This window comes from Malus domestica, chromosome 04 (assembly GCF_042453785.1).
Source record: "Malus domestica chromosome 04, GDT2T_hap1".
NCBI classification, from domain to species: Eukaryota; Viridiplantae; Streptophyta; class Magnoliopsida; order Rosales; family Rosaceae; genus Malus; species Malus domestica.
Genome location: NC_091664.1, coordinates 1,166,533 through 1,186,897, shown reverse-complemented (window position 1 = coordinate 1,186,897; position 20,365 = coordinate 1,166,533). Strand labels below are relative to the sequence as shown.

Below are 20,365 nucleotides of genomic sequence, written 5' to 3'. Positions count from 1 at the left end.
CTTGATCTTGAAGGTTGATAGATGAACGGATCTTCAAGGGCTTTTGAGCGTGATCTTGAAGAACAGTGGATGAACGGATCTTCAAGGTCCTTTGGGGCTTGATCTTGATGAACAGTTGATGAATGGATCTTTAAAGGGCTATTGGGCTTGATCTTGAAGAATGGTTGGATGTGTGGATTTGTTGATGTTGTTGATCCAAAGGGCCGTCGGGGCTTGATCTTAGGATGAACGAATGGTGAACGATGAACACTTTCTTCAAGGGCCGTCGGGGTTTGATCTTGAATTGGTGGAAGTTCTTCAAGGGCCGTTGGGGCTTAATCTTGAATGAGGATTTGACAAAAAACGAAGAGAGCTTTCTTGATCCTTCGGGATTTTGCTTGGGAGCTTTGGAGTTTCAAAGCTTTAAGGTTTTGGTGTGATGTGAATTGGTTATGAATTGGTCTTGACTTGCCCCCCTCCTAAAATGAATGCATTGACTTCCTATTTATAGGATTCCAAAACTTGATTTTTGGATTTAAATAATCAGATGAAATAAATCATTTCTGCCAAGTGTTGACACTTGTCATGTTTGATGACTTTTCTGATGATTCTCGATTTTTCGTTGAGTCACATGCTATGTGTAAAATTTATGTGACACGTGAACGTTGAAATTTTAATTATTGATAACATTTATTTCACCGAAATTTCGATGTCTACAAATGCCCCCACTTCAAGGCGCGTTGTATACATGTGCTTGTCACGTGTAGAAGATGAGTTTTGAAGTCCTTTAATGTATATGTCGATCCAAGGGCCGTTGAGGCTTGATTTTGAACTGGGCTGGTAATTTCTTCAAGGACCGTGAGGGCTTGATCTTGAATTTGGTTGGAAGATTTTCTAGTTTCCTCAAATTGTTGATTTTCCACAAGCTTAATCTTGAACTGGGCCGGAGGGTTTTCTAGTTTCTTCCAAAGGTCTGAACTTACTCATTTTATCTGGAGCTGAATTTGATTTAAGGGCGGAGGAGACTTGATTTTGAATCGGACTTGTGATTTCTTCAAGGGCCGTTGGGGCTTGATCTTGAACTTAAACATGACCACGAACAGTTTCAGGATTTGGGCACATGGCAGGTAGGCACGAGATGAAGGTGATGGTTTGTTTCTTTGTTCAATATTTCCAATTCATATTGAAGAGGCCAGGGGATAAGGTCAGAGGCTGCAAAAAATTTGCTTTGAAAGATCAAGGAATTTTGCGGCATTTTCATATGAACTCCGAGCAGTTTGGTCAACGGTATGATCTTCAAGGGTTGTCGAGACTTTTCTTTTCGACGACAGTGTCAGCGAAAGGCTGTTGAAGCTTCTCGAGCTTTTTGATTATACCGACGATGACGGGCTTGGACTTGACTTAAACTCATTGGTCTGGATTATGCAGTTCTGGAGGAAAGGGCGTCGGGTTATAGTGATTTATTCCGGCTCATCATACTGCATTCTTCTCTGCTTGTTTCTTTTGCATAGCAGAAGTAGTGTGCAACATGTTGCCTTTAAATGGTCATTTAGAGCATCACTTCTCAGCGACTCATCCATGCTTGGCAGTTTCAGCGTAAAGAGCCAACATCATATCAACTGGCTTGAAGTATTTGCCGAGGAAATTCAAGACCCGTTAACAATTGAAGATGAGCACTCGAGAGAAATGCTAGATAAGCAACCAGGCAAAAGTTCTAGGCAATCAGTTCCCGATCGGAAGTTTGATTTCGAGTTCCGACTAATTGCTTTGTTTCTCCTTGTCTTGCAGGCAAGAGCAAGGGCAAAGGAAAGGACAGGGGAAAATCATGATATGAGATACCTTTGCTTTCGACCCTGATGATATGAGATACTTTTGATTTTGAAGAAGTAGTAGATGATCAACACATGTATTTGTTGCGCTTGTCTCCACATGCTTCGATGCATCATTTTTACTTGCCTCATCGGTTCTCCAAGCATCTGGTATCTTCTTTGGCAGTGCATCAACAGTTGAAGATGAGTACTTGAGAGCAGTGTTAGGCGAGCAATCAGGGAAGGGATTCTAGGCAGTCGGTTCCAAATCGGAAGATTGTCCAAATGCATGGCAATGAGCTTATGGTGACAGAAAATGAGCCAAAAATATCATTTTGGAAGCTGTGGCTTCATTTGATACATGGATTTGGCATATTTTTTTTGGTGTTCCAGGAGCTCAGAATGACTTAAATGTCCTTGCCCAATCTCCAGTGTTCGACGAACTGCTGCAAGGAAAAGCTCCAAGATGCACATATTGGGTTAATGGCCATAAATACAATGGACCATACTACCTTGCAGACGGTATTTACCCAAGGTGGTCAACATTTGTCAAAACAGTCCCACATCCACAAAGTGAAAAAGAAAAACACTTCGCAAAATGTTAAGAGGGGTGTAGGAATGATGTGGAGTGTTGTTTTGGTATTCTGCAAGCTCGTTGGGCGATTGTTAGGGCTGCTGCTATAATGTTTGATGTCAATGTCAAGGCTCTTCGATCCATCATGATGATGTGTATTATTTTCCACAACATGATTGTGGAAGATGAGTATGATTATGATGTCGTCGATGAATACGAGTCGGATACGATGAATAACTCAAAAACACGTATCTACTATGCTCATGACCATACCGAAGATCCCGACAACGCGAGTCGTTGGAACGGGATGGATGTTACAATGAATTGATCATTGAGCGGTATACTTTAGTGCAAGAGCCATACTGACACATACGCCGCCAAAATGACTTGATTGAGTAGCAGTGGGGATTGCAACAATGTGAAGATAATTAAAATGAGCTTGTAGTTGAAGAATAAAGTCTATTTTTTTTTTAAGTTTATGTAATTTTATTTAGTGAGTTTTTTTTTTTTAAGTTTATTTGGTGAGGTTATGTAATTTTATTGGGTGTTTTTTTTTAAGTTCACTTGGTAAATTCATGTAATCTTATTTTATGTGTTTAAATAAAGTTCCAAAAATAAATTTGAAATTACATAAAGTTTTAAAAATAAATAAGAAATTACACAAAGTACTACTAATAAATAAGAAATTACAACTATTAATAAAAATAAATAAGAAATTACATAAAGTACTAAAAATAAAGACGAAATTACATAAAGTACTAAAAATAAATACAAATTATACAAAGTCTGTGGAGCTAGGATATGTGGTGCTAGGATCTTCGTTGATAGGATATGTGTAGCTAGAACCCTCTCGACTTGTTTCCACATCTCTTGCACGCCTTATTCGCACCACGTCTCTTTTTTCCGAAGTCCAAAAATATTTTGAATTTGGAGATAGTCCTACTAGAGGCTTCTTCATAGTGTCACGATCTGCTTGAGCCATCCTTTCTTCTCTAAGCATCTCATTTTCTCGATAAGTACTTCTCTAATCATCTCGTTCTCTCGATTAAGTATTTCTCTGTCTCCCAAACACCCATCACGTCTCTCAGTAGCTGCTAATATTGTTGCCATAGCAGCAACTTTTTCCTCATCTCTAGTCGCTTCTCGCGCCATGTTCAGTTCACATTGGTGAGCAAGTTCGTCCATATATTTCGTGTAGTCATTTTTGGAAGAACTACCTTTTTTATTTGATGCCTTTTTACCTTAAGGCCTGAGGGACTGGCGAGTTGGTTGGGTCTTCGACACTTCTTCAGTCGTCCATTCCGTCTCTTCAAATGTGTCGCCTTCTTGTTCGGTCGTGTCTGCTTCTGGCGAACTGTGTAGACCCATGCCGTGCATGACAACTTCTAGACCGGTTGCCACAATTTTGTATCTAGGGCAATATTTGACAATTTACCAACATTCCTATTTGCTGAATGATTTGTCCTGGTTCTTCGCATTGTAGAATGCTTGTGCTTGTAGTGTCTATAAATGTGGGATAAGATAGTATTATAAGATGCAGGTGTAATACAAATAAATAAATTAAAATATTGATGCGGGTGGAATGCATATAAATAAACAAAAATATTGTCACCTGATCCACTAAACTTGTCCCACTACACAGATTACCAGAAGCATGAGATATGACGTTTTTCCAAAAGTAAAGGCTGCGTTGAGTTTTTTCCAACGACCTTGAAGGCATTGACTACTTCTGGTGTCTTTTCCATGTACATCGCAAAACACTTTTGTAATTTTACTTCACATTTCTCGCTTATCCATCTCATTACCCGTAATCGGGTCATGAGTAGTATGAACCCAACATTCACACAAAGTAAGATCTTCGATGAGCTTCCACGTAGTCATTTTTTTCTCTAAAAAATTATATGAAAGCTTTGGTAAAAAAATGTTTAAAATATTAAAATGTGGTGTAAGGTGGAATATGAGAGTTAGGTATTTATAGGAAAAAAATAAAAATTTAAATTTTTTTTTGTATTTTTTAACAATTTTTATTAATTTTTTTATCAATTTTAATTTAGGTAATTAATCTGGACCGTTGGATTTGAAAAAAGATTCAAATCCAAAAACCTATACCATGACACGTGGCCAACGGTCATAATTTTGTCCGTTGTGCCTTTTTTTTTAATTTTTGGCGAAAAAATGTGGACCGTTGATCTCTGGATCGGACGCTCCAGATCAATTTCAAATTCAAAATTTTTATACCGTTGGAAATCCAACGGTCCAGAAAACTAGCAGTTGGAAATCCAACGACCTATAAACGAACACGTGGCCTCCCATCTGATCATCTCAATGTGCATGTGCTGGCGAGCCACCTCCACTTTTTGTTGTCGGGACGCGCGGCCGTAAGCACCTGGTGCAAAAAAAAAATTCAAATGGCCTCCGACACCACGCTGGCGTCAAATGGGCCGGTCCATGGCTCTGTCAATTATGGGCTGGCATGGAGACCAGCTTGGGCTGTGTGCTAGCCTATCTCCTGGGCTGGAGTGGATTGGCTGGGTGCCGACCTAAAGAGTTCTCGGTGGAACTACTTTAAAATGGTAAACTAAACGTGTAGACATGACACCATTGAATAATAAATTTGTTGTGATGTCATCATATAGGTATTTATTTATTTTTTAAAACAACGATATTATCTGTACTGAGAGAAGGGATAAACATAAGTACTAAGTGGTGTCATCATGTAAGTGTTTGAATTATATAGGTATTTTATATAGAGAAATGCTAAGGAGACTCTCTCAAATGAGACTTTCACATGGACTGTCTTATTTTTTGGCACAATGTTATGTAATTTTGGTACGAAAATAAACGTCAAATGGTGAGTTGACAGATAATTCATTAACGGTCCCATTTTTGAAAAAACTTCCTTAGTATTTTTGTTATATAAACAAGATTCCCAAATTTGGAAATTGATGGCAACTTTCAATATTTAATTACCGGCCAAACATTGTGCGATAAAAAATGGAAAATCCCTAAATTTGCGTTGACTCCTTACAATCTTACTTGAAGAGCAAGCCAGGAGGTCAAACTCGTAATTTTGGATACACCCAGCGGCAAACATGTAAACCGACAGAGCGGGCTCCGAAGCAAACCCTGGATGTTATCCCAAATCCCCGCAGCCTATAAATAAGTCACGTTGCGCCTCACAAACCCTACGCTTTCATTTCTCACTGCCTCTGCCGCTCTCGCTTGAACCAAGAGTTTGAGCTTCCAGATCTCCGAGGTATTATCCTTCTCCTTCTCGATTCTCTTTCGACTGCAATCGATGTTCATCGCTGCCCTTTGTTATCGTTTTCGTTCATCTGGATTTGTTTATGGCTTTATCGATGCATGTTTCTTTCGTTTGTCCTTAATTAAAATTCATGAACTTGATGATGGTGTTTCTTTAGTTTATTGCGATCGATTGACCAAAACCAAACTTAAAACCAAATTTAAAGCTTTATTGTCTTTTTTTTTTGTTGAATATTTTCTGGATAGTAGACGAAAATCTGTTGACTAAACCCAGATGGGTATTTTTTGATGATATAGATCCGATTGATTTTGTACAAAGTTTGGTTTTACCATAAATCACAGATATGTTCATATGAATAAACTATTTTACAATATAGTTTAGATTTTTTTATTAATTAAAATTTAAAAATTATTAATTATTAATTAAAATGAAGAATTGTTTTTAGAACGAACTTACTATATGGTATTAAATTTGAAAGAGATTACAATTATTTTCATTTGGGATTATTTTTTTATTATTCTGATATTGTTTTGTGGGATAAATTGTTGATTTAATTCATTTTGCATGTTGTGTGTAGGTAAATTAACATGGGTAAAGAGAAGTTTCACATCAACATCGTGGTCATTGGCCATGTCGACTCCGGCAAGTCGACCACCACTGGTCATCTTATCTACAAGCTTGGAGGTATTGACAAGCGTGTGATTGAGAGGTTCGAGAAGGAAGCTGCTGAGATGAACAAAAGGTCATTCAAGTATGCCTGGGTGCTTGACAAGCTTAAGGCCGAGCGTGAGCGTGGTATCACCATTGATATCGCCTTGTGGAAGTTTGAGACCACAAGGTACTACTGCACAGTCATTGATGCTCCGGGACATCGTGATTTCATTAAGAACATGATTACTGGAACATCACAGGCTGACTGTGCTATCCTAATCATTGACTCCACCACTGGTGGTTTCGAAGCTGGTATTTCCAAGGACGGACAGACCCGTGAGCATGCTCTTCTTGCTTTCACTCTAGGTGTGAGGCAGATGATTTGCTGCTGTAACAAGGTATAAATCCCACCATCATTTACTGTCTTTGAAGATTATGATTATGCTATTGTGTTATTTCTACTTTTGTGTGCAGCTTGTTCTATCCGATAAAGGGATCCTCCCATAGTTCAAATGCCCCTTTTGGTTCTATTGATTGGCATTTGTGGGCATCAATGATGCCCCGCACTATGGGTAGTGTCCACTTTATGAGGGAGATGTTTGGATTTATGAATTGGAGGGATTGCCTGGTGGCGTAGTTCTTAGTTAAACTATTGAGGGTTCGATTCCCTCTCTCTCCTACAATTTATTAGTGGTTTATCTAAACCTTCAGTGCTTTGTATTGATATGGCATGCAATTATTTTAATTGAATATTGCTATGTTTAAGCGTCTGCATTGTTGAATTTTATTTGTGCACGAGTTTGTTTTGGTTATTGTAACAATGTACAGGTGTGGGCAATTAACATGTCATTTTTTCTTAACTTTATGCATCAGTTACTTAATCAGTAACTCAGAAAAGCGTGTAATGATCTATAAATTTGTAGTGTTTATACTCTAGATGATGCCGAATAACTGTTTTCTGTTATTTGTTTGTGCCTCCAGACTGGTTGTTATTCACTTGTAAAACTGCTTTTGTTGTACTGGTTTACTGATTTTGATTGTGTGCTTATTCCCTTGTTTGCGTTGCTTCTTGTAGATGGATGCCACCACTCCTAAGTACTCTAAGGCAAGGTACGATGAAATCGTGAAGGAAGTTTCATCCTACCTGAAGAAGGTTGGGTACAACCCCGACAAAATCGCCTTTGTTCCCATCTCTGGGTTTGAGGGTGACAACATGATTGAGAGGTCCACCAACCTTGACTGGTACAAGGGACCAACCCTTCTTGAGGCTCTTGACCAGATCAACGAGCCCAAGAGACCCTCAGACAAGCCCCTCCGTCTTCCTCTTCAGGATGTGTACAAGATTGGTGGTATTGGAACTGTGCCAGTGGGACGTGTAGAGACTGGTATCGTCAAGCCTGGTATGGTTGTGACTTTTGGGCCAACTGGTCTGACCACTGAAGTTAAGTCAGTTGAGATGCATCACGAGGCTCTTCAGGAGGCACTCCCCGGTGACAATGTCGGGTTCAATGTTAAGAATGTTGCTGTGAAGGATCTCAAACGTGGTTTCGTCGCATCCAACTCCAAGGATGACCCTGCCAAGGAGGCTGCCAACTTTACAGCCCAGGTTATCATCATGAACCACCCTGGTCAGATCAGTAACGGATATGCCCCAGTTCTGGATTGCCACACTTCTCACATTGCCGTGCGGTTCGGTGAGATCCTTACCAAGATTGACAGGAGGTCTGGAAAGGAGATTGAGAAGGAGCCAAAGTTTTTGAAGAACGGAGATGCAGGTATGGTGAAGATGCTTCCCACCAAGCCCATGGTTGTGGAGACCTTCTCTGAGTACCCACCATTGGGTCGCTTTGCTGTTCGTGACATGCGCCAGACTGTTGCTGTCGGTGTTATCAAGAGCGTTGAGAAGAAGGACCCCAGCGGTGCCAAGGTGACCAAGTCTGCTGCCAAGAAGAAGTGAACAATGGCCAGTACTCAAATTTACACAGACGCAAAAGTATGGTTTTATGAGACGAACTCATATTAGTTGTGTGGTTCCAAGTGGTTTAGTCGGTTTAGTTTGTAATTGTTTTAATTCCGGTCTGATGTTTTCATTCTCGATTGTCCACTGCCTGAATTGGGTGCTGGACAGGCGGTGGTGACGCATATAGTGTAACAGCCTATTTTAAATTTGTGTACAAATTTACGAAAATGCCCTTGTGGGTTTATAAACGTGCCCATGGTTTTCTTTTCCATCCCCGTGACACACCCCATTTCCCCTGTTCTCTCCCTCCATCCACTATCTCGAACCCTCTACCTCACTTGCTGCAACCCTACTCTCTCCGTAACTCACTCTCTAACTTTCTGAGCACCCACACCCTTCAATCATCACCTTCCTCAGTCAAATCCAACTCGAAACCACTAGATTAGTCATCTGGGTGACCTGGGACTCACGGTGATGGCTCTGCATGTTCAATCTGATAACTGGATGGGGGGCTGAACATGGCTCCATGTTTTACCGGCGGAGTCCGACTGAGTTGTTGATTTTACAAGAGAATCATTCCTATTTGACCCCAGGTAATTTTCCTAGGTTTACTTCATAAGTTTCGGACTCGAATCCGAGATTCTGAACTCCTGTAGTCCATGTGTTCTTCACCCAGTTTCCGATGTGGACCTCTGGCGAGGAACTCGTTAATTTTGAAGTCCCCTGAGCTCGAATGGGTCCTCATTAAACCTCTAGTAAGCGTTTCATGCTCTGCATGTTTGAATCTACCTAATTTTCGAGGTGCTAACCTCTGTATAACTTTCGGTGATTCCCCAGAATTGTTCCGGCAATGCCTGCTGCTGGACTCCGATGAGTTATGGATTAAATCCGCTTTAGAACCATGAAATCCTGCAACAGTTTAAGGTCCTGAAATGGACACATCCTAAGTTCTGGTAATATCTTAACCTTTATATTTGTCGAATTTGAATTGAATTCTTGAGATCGAAACCCGATGCATCTTCTGTCTTGGTTTCCAGAAAATGGGTAAGCACCACCGGTGCCATCTTGGTGAAATCTCGATGAATCCGAGATTAATTTTCCTAATCACAGCGAAATAACATTACCAGGGCAAAAGCCAAAATTACAGGGAAAGCCCACGACAGGCTAACAAAGCATAAACAAGACAAGCAACAACTGAAACAAGGTATTGGGAGGATTCAGAGAACAGGTTACTGCAGCAACCTCCAGCAGCAACACCCCACCAATACCAAAGCAAAAAACAAGCTCAATGTGGACAGGGCAAGTCCATCTTTGTTGAGGACATGCACTAACGAAGATGGAGGTCTGCTGACCCAAGTAGAAACGCTCATCTCCGCATTTTTAAAGGACACCAACCAATCTGCCGCCCTATTAGCCGATCTAGGAACCCATGACCAGCAACAGACTTGGAATTGTTCCCCCATTTTGATAACTTTCTGGAAAATAGGGGAAGTCTCCCATCTGCCATTAAAAATGGAACCTGTCAAACAAAGGATAGCTTCCTGCAGTGGCGGATCCAGGATTTTAACTTAGGGTGGTCCCAATATAAAAGTTCCAAAAAAAAAAAAAACAAGACGAAAATATCATTGAACAAATAAATGGCAAACTACAAATTTCATTCATAATCTTTGTGCTAAACAAGCTAGAAATACTAAATTTGTCCACGACGGGATCTCATACTTTGAAAACGTGTCATGATAGTTTCATTGTCAACAACAACAACAACAACAAAGCCTTTTCCCACTAAGTGGGGTCGGCTATATGAATCCTAGAACGCCATTGCGCTCGGTTTTGTGTCATGTCATCCGTTAGATCCAAGTACTCTAAGTCTTTTCTTAGAGTCTCTTCCAAAGTTTTCCTAGGTCTTCCTCTACCCCTTCGGCCCTGAACCTCTGTCCCGTAGTCACATCTTCGAACCGGAGTGTCAGTCGGCCTTCTTTGCACATGTCCAAATCACCGGAGCCGATTTTCTCTCATCTTTCCTACAATTTCGGCTACTCCTACTTTACCTCGGATATCCTCATTCCCAATCTTATCCTTTCTCGTGTGCCCACACATCCCACGAAGCATCCTCATCTCCGCTACACCCATTTTGTGTACGTGTTGATGCTTCACCGCCCAACATTCTGTGCCATACAACATCGCTGGCCTTATTGCCATCCTATAAAATTTTCCCTTGAGCTTCAGTGGCCTACGACGGTCACACAACACGCCGGATGCGCTCTTACACTTCATCCATCCAGCTCGTATTCTATGGTTGAGATTTCAATCTAATTCTCCGTTCTCTTGCAAGATAGATCCTAGGTAGCGAAAACGGTCGCTTTTTGTGATCTTCGCTAGATTGCTCCGGTCATTAGTGTGGATAAGTATATAAATGGATAGAGATAGGAAAGCAAACACAAGATGTACGTGGTTCACCCAGATTGGCTACGTCCACGGAATAGAAGAGTTCTCATTAATTGTGAAGGGTTTACACAAGTACATAGGTTCAAGCTCTCCTTTAGTGAGTACAAGTGAATGATTTAGTACAAATGACATTAGGAAATATTGTGGGAGAATGATCTCGTAATCACGAAACTTCTAAGTATCGGAGTGTGGTGTCGTCTTGACTTGCCTTATCTGTCTCATAGGTAGATGTGGCATCTTCTCTGGAATTACTTTTCCTCCATCCAGGGGTGGTATCTTTAACTGGTGGAGATGCACAAGGTAATTTATCAATTTCACTTGAAGCTTACTTGTAGTTTCAGGCTTGGTCAAGCGCGATACAAACCATGTAGTAGGAGTCCCCCAAGTCGCCGAGCTAGGGGGTCTGCTGAAAGAGGTGACAGACAAGGTAAGCAATCAGAGCTCCGACTGATTGTTCACCTTCTCCCCATCTTGCAACAGCATGAAGGATAAAGAGAAGAAAAATGAGAAGAGATGATATGAGATACTTTTGCTTTTGAAGAAGTAACTTTCCACAGGCTTATTCTTGAACTGAGCTGGAGGGTTTTCTGGTTTCCTCCAGAGTATAAGGCCGACTGAAGAATTTGAGGGTCAAAACAAGTCCATCAAATCTAGAGTACGTTCCACCCTGCTGATATGGGATACTTTTGCTTTTGACAGAGTAATGGATGTATCGGCACGTGTGCTGTTACGCTTGTCTCCACATGCTTCCTTGTATCCTTCGCACTTGCCCTATCTGTTCCTCAAGCAGATGCGGAATCTTCCTTGGAAACATAAGATGTTGAAGATGAGTACTCGAGAGCAATGCCAGGTAAGTAATCAGGTAAGGGGTTCCAGGCAGTCAGTTCCTGGCTGGAAGCTTGATTCCAAGTGCTGACTGATTGCTCTCTTTCTCCTTGTCTTGCAGGTAAAAACAAGGCCAAAGGAAAAGATAGGGAAAAAGCATGATATGGGATACTCTTGCTTTTAACCCTGATGATATGAGATATTCTTGCTCTAGTATAGCTTGTTTGCAGAGGTATTATCGGGGGGAAAGAAAGCTGAATATTTCGAAAGGCTTCGTTGGGAGTGCCCTCTCAGATATGATGAAGGGTTGAGCATTTTTGCAGGTCTGCCTGTCCGTTGGGGATGGAGGTTGACATATATAGGCGTCTCCCTAACAACAAGTAGTAATGCTATTCCTTTACCCTGCTTGGTCATAGCACGGTAGTGGGAGCTGTCAGTTTCACATGTTTTAACTCTGTCAGAGCACTTTGAAAAAGTGGTCTGTGGTATCTGGCTCTCGAGATTCGGAGAACGATGCCTCTTCGATTTTTGAGAAAGCAATCATGCTGGGGGTCTGGCTCTCGAGATTCGGAGGGCGGTGCCTCTTCGATTTTGGAGCAAGCAATCTTGTTGGGAGTGTTGTCTCGAATTTGAGTAAAGGTTGGGCATGTTTGCTAGTCTACCTTGCCACGAAGCACAAAGGTTGACACACAGGGACTTTCCAATTATCCAGCAATGGTACTGTTCCTTTACCCTCTCTTCGATTTTGAGAAAGTAGTCATGTTGGGAGTCTGGCTCTCGAGATTCGGAGGACGGTGCCTCTTCGATTTTGGAGCAAGCAATCTTGTTGGGAGTGTTTTCTCGAATGTGAGTAAAGGTTGGGCATGTTTGCTAGTCTACCTTGCCACGAAGCACAGAGGTTGACACACAGGGACTTTCCAATTATCCAGCAGTGGTACTGTTCCTTTACCCTTGTGGGTAATATTATGGTAGCTAGACCTTCAAAATTTATGTGTCTAAACTTTGTTAGTGCTGTTTCTTTGCTATTCTTTTACCTTTCTTGGTCAGAGCGATGTAGTGGGAGCTGCAAGCTTCACGTGCTCAACTTTGGCAGAGAACTTTGACAAAGTTATCTGTGGTACCCATGAGCTATTGTTGCGTGTGGGAAGTGGGTAATTGAACAGTAAGATTCATGTGCTTTCTACTTCACTAGAAATCTTCGACAGAATGCCCATAATTTCTGCAAAGCTGAGTGTGCGTGTGACAGGTGCTGACAAGGCTAGAAAAGTAGGTGCCTCTTCGATTTCTGAGATCGGCCCTCGTGGTCTCTGAGCAGCCCAGCTTTTGAGAAAGCGAGCGCCTCTTCGATTGATTCGGAGAACGATGCCTCATCGATTTTTGAGAAAACAATCATGCTGGGGGTTTGGCTCTCGAAGATTCGGGGAGCAGTGTCTCTTCGATTTTTGAGAAAGTAATCATGTTGGGAGTCTGGCTCTCGAGATTCGGAAGGCGGTGCCTCTTCGATTTTGGAGCAAGCAATCTTGTTGGGAGTGTTTTCTCGAATGTGAGTAAAGGTTGGGCATGTTTGCTAGTCTACCTTGCCACGAAGCACAGAGGTTGACACACAGGGACTTTCCAATTATCCAGCAGTGGTACTGTTCCTTTACCCTTGTGGGTAATAATATGGTAGCTAGACCTTCAAAATTTATGGGTCTAAACTTTGTTAGTGCTGTTTCTTTGCTATTCTTTTACCCTTCTTGGTCAGAGCGATGTAGTGGGAGCTGCAAGCTTCACGTGCTCAACTTTGGCAGAGAACTTTGGCAAAGTTATCTGTGGTACCCATGAGCTATTGTTGCGTGTGGGAAGTGGGTGATTGAACAGTAAGATTCATGTGTTTTCTACTTCCCCAGAAGTCTTCGACAGAATGCCCATAATTTCCGCAAAGCTGAGTGTGCGTGTGACAGATGCTGACAAGGCTGGAAAAATAGGTGCCTCTTCGATTTCTGAGATCGGCCCTCGTGGTCTCTGGGGAGCCCAGCTTTTGAGAAAGCGAGCGCCTCTTCGATTTCTGAGATCGGCCTTCGTGGTCTTTGAGCAGCCCAACTTTTGAGAAAGCAAAAGCCTCTTCGATTTCTGAGATCAACCCTCGTGATCTCTAAGCAGCTCAGCTTTTGAGAAAGCAAACGCCTCTTCGATTTCTGAGCAGGCGCCTCTTCGATTTCTGAAGCTCCGTCGAGTGCAGATTTTTATAGGGGCTGGCATTAAGTTCTAAAGCACACTTGAATCTCCACCAGTAGAAGCTTCATTCTTGCACTTCTAAGATCTTGATTTGTCCGACCTCTTCTCTCTTCAACACCTTTGAAAATGTCTGGCCCCTCCGACCGTCGTTTTGACTTGAACCTTGTTGAAGAGGCAGCCCCGCCTTCTCCAGACAACATATGGCGCCCATCCTTCGTCTCCCCTACTGGTCCTCTTACCGTTGGGGATTCCGTGATGAAGAATGATATGACCGCTGCGGTGGTGGCCAGGAACCTTCTCACTCCCAAAGATAACAGACTACTTTCCAAACGGTCTGATGAGTTAGCTGTTAAGGATTCGCTGGCTCTCAGTGTTCAGTGTGCAGGTTCTGTGTCTAATATGGCCCAACGCCTATTTGCTCGAACCCGCCAAGTTGAATCATTGGCGGCTGAAGTGATGAGTCTCAAACAGGAGATTAGAGGGCTCAAGCATGAGAATAAACAGTTGCACCGGCTCGCACATGACTATGCTACAAACATGAAGAGGAAGCTTGACCAGATGAAGGAAACTGATGGTCAGGTTTTACTTGATCATCAGAGATTTGTGGGTTTGTTCCAAAGGCATTTATTGCCTTCGTCTTCTGGGGCTGTACCGCGTAATGAAGCTCCAAATGATCAACCTCTGATGCCTCATCCTTCTAGGGTTCTGTCCAGTACTGAGGCTCCAAATGATCCCCCTCCGGTGCCTTCTCTTTCTGAGGCTCTACCGACTGCTGAGACTTCTCCTAAGCAACCTTTGTGAAGGCTCCCTCTTGTGTGTTTATTTTGACTCATGTATATGTACATATTTGTAGCTTATCGGGGATATCAATAAATAAGCTTTCCTTCATTTCAACGTATTGTGTTAAATACACCAAAGCCTTCTTCGCTAAGTTCTTTGAATTTTCTTTTGTTGAAGCTTGTATGTTGAAGCTTTCTGAGTGGAGCATGTAGGTTGGGGTAGTGTTCCCTTAATTTCCCGAGTGAGGAAAACTTCTCGGTTGGAGACTTGGAAAATCCAAGTCACTGAGTAGGATCGGCTATATGAATCTTAGAACGCCATTGTGCTCGATCCTGTGTCATGTCCTTCGTTAGATCCAAGTACTCTAAGTCTTTTCTTAGAGTCTCTTCCAAAGTTTTCCTAGGTCTTCCTCTACCCCTTAGGCCCTGAACCTCTGTCCCATAGTCGCATCTTCTAATTGGAGCGTCAGTAGGCCTTCTTTGCACATGTCCAAACCACCGTAACCGATTTTCTCTCATCTTTCCTTCAATTTCGGCTACTCCTACTTTACCCCGGATATCCTCATTCCTAATCTTATCCTTTCTCGTGTGCCCACACATCCAACGAAGCATCCTCATCTCCGCTACACCCATTTTGTGTACGTGTTGATGTTTCACCGCCCAACATTCTGTGCCATACAGCATCGCCGGCCTTATTGCCGTCCTATAAAATTTTCCCTTGAGCTTCAGTGGCATACGGCGGTCACACAACACGCCGGATGCACTCTTCCACTTCATCCATCCAGCTTGTATTCTATGGTTGAGATCTCCATCTAATTCTCCGTTCTTTTGCAAGATAGATCCTAGGTAACGAAAACGGTCGCTCTTTGGCATTTCTTGATCTCCGATCCTCACCCCTAACTCGTTTTGGCCTCCATTTGCACTGAACTTGCACTCCATATATTCTGTCTTTGATCGGCTTAGGCGAAGACCTTTAGATTCCAACACTTCTCTCCAAAGGTTAAGCTTTGCATTTACCCCTTCCTGAGTTTCATCTATCAACACTATATCGTCTGCGAAAAGCATACACCAAGGAATATCATCTTGAATATGTCCTGTTAACTCATCCATTACCAACGCAAAAAGGTAAGGACTTAAGGATGAGCCTTGATGTAATCCTACAGTTATGGGAAAGCTTTCGGTCTGTCCTTCATGAGTTCTTACGGCAGTCTTTGCTCCTTCATACATATCCTTTATAGCTTGGATATATGCTACTCGTACTCCTTTCTTCTCTAAAATCCTCCAAAGAATGTCTCTTGGGACCCTATCATACGCTTTTTCCAAATCTATAAAGACCATGTGTAAATCCTTTTTCCCATCTCTATATCTTTCCATCAATCTTCGTAAGAGATAGATTGCCTCCATGGTTGAGCGCCCTGGCATGAACCCGAATTGGTTGTCCGAAACCCGTGTCTCTTGCCTCAATCTATGCTCAATGACTCTCTCCCAGAGCTTCATTGTATGACTCATTAGCTTAATACCCCTATAGTTCATGCAATTTTGTACGTCGCCCTTATTCTTGTAGATAGGCACCAAAGTGCTCGTTCGCCACTCATTTGGCATCTTCTTCGTTTTCAAAATCCTATTGAAAAGGTCAGTGAGCCATGTTATACCTGTCTCTCCCAAAAGTTTCCACACTTCGATTGGTATATCGTCTGGGCCTATTGCTTTTTTATGCTTCATCTTCTTCAAAGCTACAATCACTTCTTCCTTCCGAATTCGACGATAAAAAGAGTAGTTTCTACACTCTTCTGAGTTACTCAACTCCCCTAAAGAAGCACTCATTTCATGTCCTTCATTGAAAAGATTATGAAAATAACCTCTCCATCTGTCTTTAACCGCGTTCTCTGTAGCAAGAACCTTTCCATCCTTATCCTTGATGCACCTCACTTGGTTTAGGTCCCTTGTCTTCTTTTCCCTTGCTCTAGATAGTTTATAGATATCCAACTCTCCTTCTTTGGTATCTAGTCGTTTATACATATCGTCGTAAGCCGCTAACTTAGCTTCTCTGACAGCTTTCTTCGCCTCTTGCTTCGCTTTTCTATACCTTTCACCATTTTCATCGGTCCTCTCCTTGTATAAGGCTTTACAACATTCCTTCTTAGCCTTCACCTTCGTTTGTACCTCCTCATTCCACCACCAAGATTCCTTTTGGTGTGGGGCAAAGCCCTTGGACTCTCCTAATACCTCTTTTGCTACTTTTCGGATACAACTAGCCATGGAATCCCACATTTGGCTAGCTTCCCCCTCTCTATCCCACACACATTGGGTGATTACCTTCTCTTTGAAAATGGCTTGTTTTTCTTCTTTTAGATTCCACCATCTAGTCCTTGGGCACTTCCAAGTCTTGTTCTTTTGTCTTACTCTTTTGATATGTACATCCATCACCAACAAGCGATGTTGATTAGCCACGCTCTCTCCTGGTATAACTTTGCAATCCTTACAAGTTATACGATCCCCTTTCCTCATTAGAAGAAAATCTATTTGTGTTTTTGACGACCCACTCTTGTAGGTGATCACATGTTCTTCTCTCTTCTTAAAGAAGGTGTTGGCTAAGAAGAGATCATATGCCATTGCAAAATCCAAGATAGCTTCCCCATCCTCGTTTCTCTCCCCAAAACCATGGCCACCATGAAAACCTCCATAGTTGCCTGTCTCCCTGCCCACGTGTCCATTTAAATCTCCTCCTATAAATAACTTCTCCGTTTGAGCAATTCCTTGCACCAAGTCTCCAAGATCTTCCCAAAATTTCTCCTTCGAACTCGTATCCAACCCTACTTGAGGTGCGTACGCACTAATCACATTGATAAGTTCTTGTCCTATTACAATCTTGATTGCCATGATTCTATCTCCTACCCTCTTGACATCTACAACATCTTGTACCAAGGTCTTGTCCACGATGATGCCAACACCGTTTCTCGTTCTATTTGTGCCCGAATACCAAAGTTTAAACCCTGAGTTTTCTAGATCCTTTGCCTTACTACCAACCCACTTAGTTTCTTGTAGGCACATAATATTTATCCTTCTCCTCACCATAACTTCCACTACTTCCATAGATTTTCCCGTTAAGGTTCCTATATTCCACGTTCCTAAACGCATTTTGCTCTCTTGAACTCTACCCTTCTGTCCTAGCTTCTTCACCCTCCCCCGTCTAATAGGATCAAAGTACTTCTTTTGTGTGTCCCGGGTAAAGTTGATAGGAGCATATGCTCCCAAACAACTTTGAGTGGAGTCGTTCGAAAAGAAGTTTCTATGGCCCCCTTGCTCATTTAACACTGCATCCGGGTGCCGATGGAGATACAGCGACCCTTGCTCACTTATCACTGTGCTCAGGCCACACAGCGCGCCACTTACGGGTGACGCCCTAGCTTTAGCGCGATTTTGTTCTGGATTCATTTTCATAAGGATTCGACGTGATCATGGAGTGCCGGCTGTCGACTACCTGACGCCCTCCCCCTCCTCCTTTATCCGGGCTTGGGACCGGCCATGTAAGACATAGGCGGAGTTATAGTTTCATTGTCAATACAAGAAAAAACATCTTTCTCAATATAAACAACTAAGCTATCATTTAACCATTGATCCCCCATTCTGTTGCGGAGTGGACTCTTAATGATATTCATGGCAGAAAATGCTCTCTCCACTGAAGCAGTTGCAACAGGTAAAACCAAAGCCAATTCAATAAGTAAATGCACATATTGAAATACTCGATGTAACCTTTTTTCCACCATTTTCTTAGCAAGATCACTAATGCTTTGCAACCCAGAAAAGTCACTTCTCGAACGCATAGAATGAATATAAATATCGAGTTGATCTTCAAGTGTCAATAGGTCTTGCTTTGTAAAATCCTGAGGGTACAATTGAGCAAGGCGAAGTAGCTTTTCTTTGTCAAAAGCTGCAAAAGAATCATTTGGACTCAAACTAGCCAAACAAATGAGCAATTCGGTACTTGTTTCATTGAAGCGATCATTTAACTCTGTAAGTTGAGAATCAATGACAACAAAAAAGAGCTCCACTTTGTAACGATGACGGTTGGTCTTTTTGTGGGTATTACGGCGCGACCTCCCATGAGCTACATATGTCTCATCCATGTTAATAACCTCAATATGATGTTGGACACAAAATGACAATACTTTGTCAACCAAAAGGTCAAACCCCTCATCATTCCTCATGTAGAGTAGTTGTTCTTTACATGTGTTGACTAAAGCCATTGCATTCACAATCTCTTGATCATCCTTTTGTAATGCTTGTGATAAATCATTCGTGATTCCCAATATAGATTTAATCAAAAATAAGAGAAACACAAACTCAAAAGATTGTATGTCTTTCAATAACCTATTTGCTTCGGCCACACTATCATTGATATTATCATCAACAATCATTTCAAGCACATTGACCACGGATGAGAACATAGTAATCAAACTAATTAAAGTACCATAATGTGAATTCCATCTTGTAGCTCCGGAACGTTTGAGACTAGTTTCTTGATTTAAGCCTCGTCCCGTCATAAGAGAATCATTTTCAAGAGCTTTCATAAGTTCTTTTTGTTGCATCTCTCTAAGTGCATCACAACGCTTACATGAAGCTCCAATATTATTTACCACATTATTAGCCAATAGAAAGAATGTGTTAACATCAACATTATTCTTTGCTACGGCAACAAGAGCTAATTGGAGTTGATGAGCAAAGCAATGAACATAGAATGCACAAGGTTGATCATTCAAAATCTTTGTCTTGAGTCCATTGAACTCACCTTTCATATTACTAGCACCATCGTAACCTTGCCCTCGTAAATTGGAGAAGCTCAACTCATTGAAATGAAAGAAGGCATCAATAGACTCCTTTAATGTGTTTGAAGTGGTGTCGGGAACATGTTGAACTCCTACAAACCTTTCAATGACTTTCCCATTTTTGTCCACATAACGCAAAACCACCGCCATTTGCTCCTTTATAGAAACATCACGTGCCTCATCAACCAATAGAGAAAAGAACCTAGCATTCTTCATATCACTTATGATAGTTTTAATGGTTTCAATAGAACATGAATGAACAAGATCTTTTTGAATTGAAGGAGCTATTAGCTTGAGATTTCCCGGAGCTTTATGTGATCCGCAAGGAATTGCAAGAGCTCCAAATAGTTACCTCTATTGTTTGAAGTGTCACTTTCATCATGACCACGAAATGAAGGACCTTGTCGCAACAAAAACTTAGTGCAATCAATTGACGCATTCAAGCAAGTGCGATAAGCCATACGAGCTTCTTCTGACTGTTTGACCAAAACTGTTTCAATATGTGTCTTTTGATTCATTAGATTACCAGCAGCTTCAACAGCTTTATTGTGAAAGCTACCAACCATTCCCACATGTTTTTTAAAACAGGCTCTTGCATGCTTCCAATTTTGAAAGCCTACCTCAGTAAAGACGTCACTGCCTGATTGTTCAAAGTTGACTTTGAATAGATAGCAATAAAAGCAAAATGCAGCATCTTTAGATATACTATATTCCAACCAATGAAATTCCTTTAACCAATTATCAACGAACCGTCGCTTTTTATTCGAATGCAAAGTGAATGGAAAATCATGATCTTTAGCTCTAAAAGGCTCCATTAATATATATGCTCTTCGGACCTCATCTCGAATATCTGGAGGATAATCCTTCATTGGAATTCTCTTTCCGGGGTCTCTCTCAAGATTATCCAAATCAACTTTTAACTCATTTTGTTGTGGAGTGGAATTACCCCCAATTGGATTAGAACTACTTGGAATTGGACGGGAACTGTTTGGAATAGGATTGGAACTATCCAAGTTTGGAGATGAACTATTTGGAA

The 20,365-nt window shown here is 41.7% G+C and overlaps 2 protein-coding genes and 1 long non-coding RNA gene across 3 annotated transcripts; 2 read left to right on the top strand and 1 right to left on the bottom strand.

Annotated features, from left to right (window-relative positions):
* Window positions 1-5,437: 5,437 nt before the first annotated feature.
* On the top strand, window positions 5,438-8,508 carry LOC103443462 (elongation factor 1-alpha-like). Its single transcript, XM_008382322.4, has 3 exons — window positions 5,438-5,617; window positions 6,204-6,675; window positions 7,353-8,508. The coding sequence occupies exons 2-3, from the start codon at window positions 6,214-6,216 to the stop codon at window positions 8,232-8,234; spliced, it is 1,344 nt and encodes a 447-aa protein (XP_008380544.1). The 5' UTR covers window positions 5,438-5,617; window positions 6,204-6,213; the 3' UTR covers window positions 8,235-8,508.
* A 348-nt stretch (window positions 8,509-8,856) lies between these two features.
* Window positions 8,857-9,414, top strand: LOC139194880 (uncharacterized). The gene is made up of 3 exons (XR_011579621.1): window positions 8,857-8,992; window positions 9,075-9,190; window positions 9,275-9,414. It is a non-coding gene; the product is annotated as an uncharacterized lncRNA (long non-coding RNA).
* Window positions 9,415-18,006: 8,592 nt separating this feature from the next.
* On the bottom strand, window positions 18,007-19,479 carry LOC103407028 (uncharacterized). The gene has a single exon (XM_029101754.2). It carries the CDS (start codon window positions 19,477-19,479, stop codon window positions 18,007-18,009), a length of 1,473 nt encoding a protein of 490 aa, XP_028957587.2.
* Window positions 19,480-20,365: the final 886 nt, after the last annotated feature.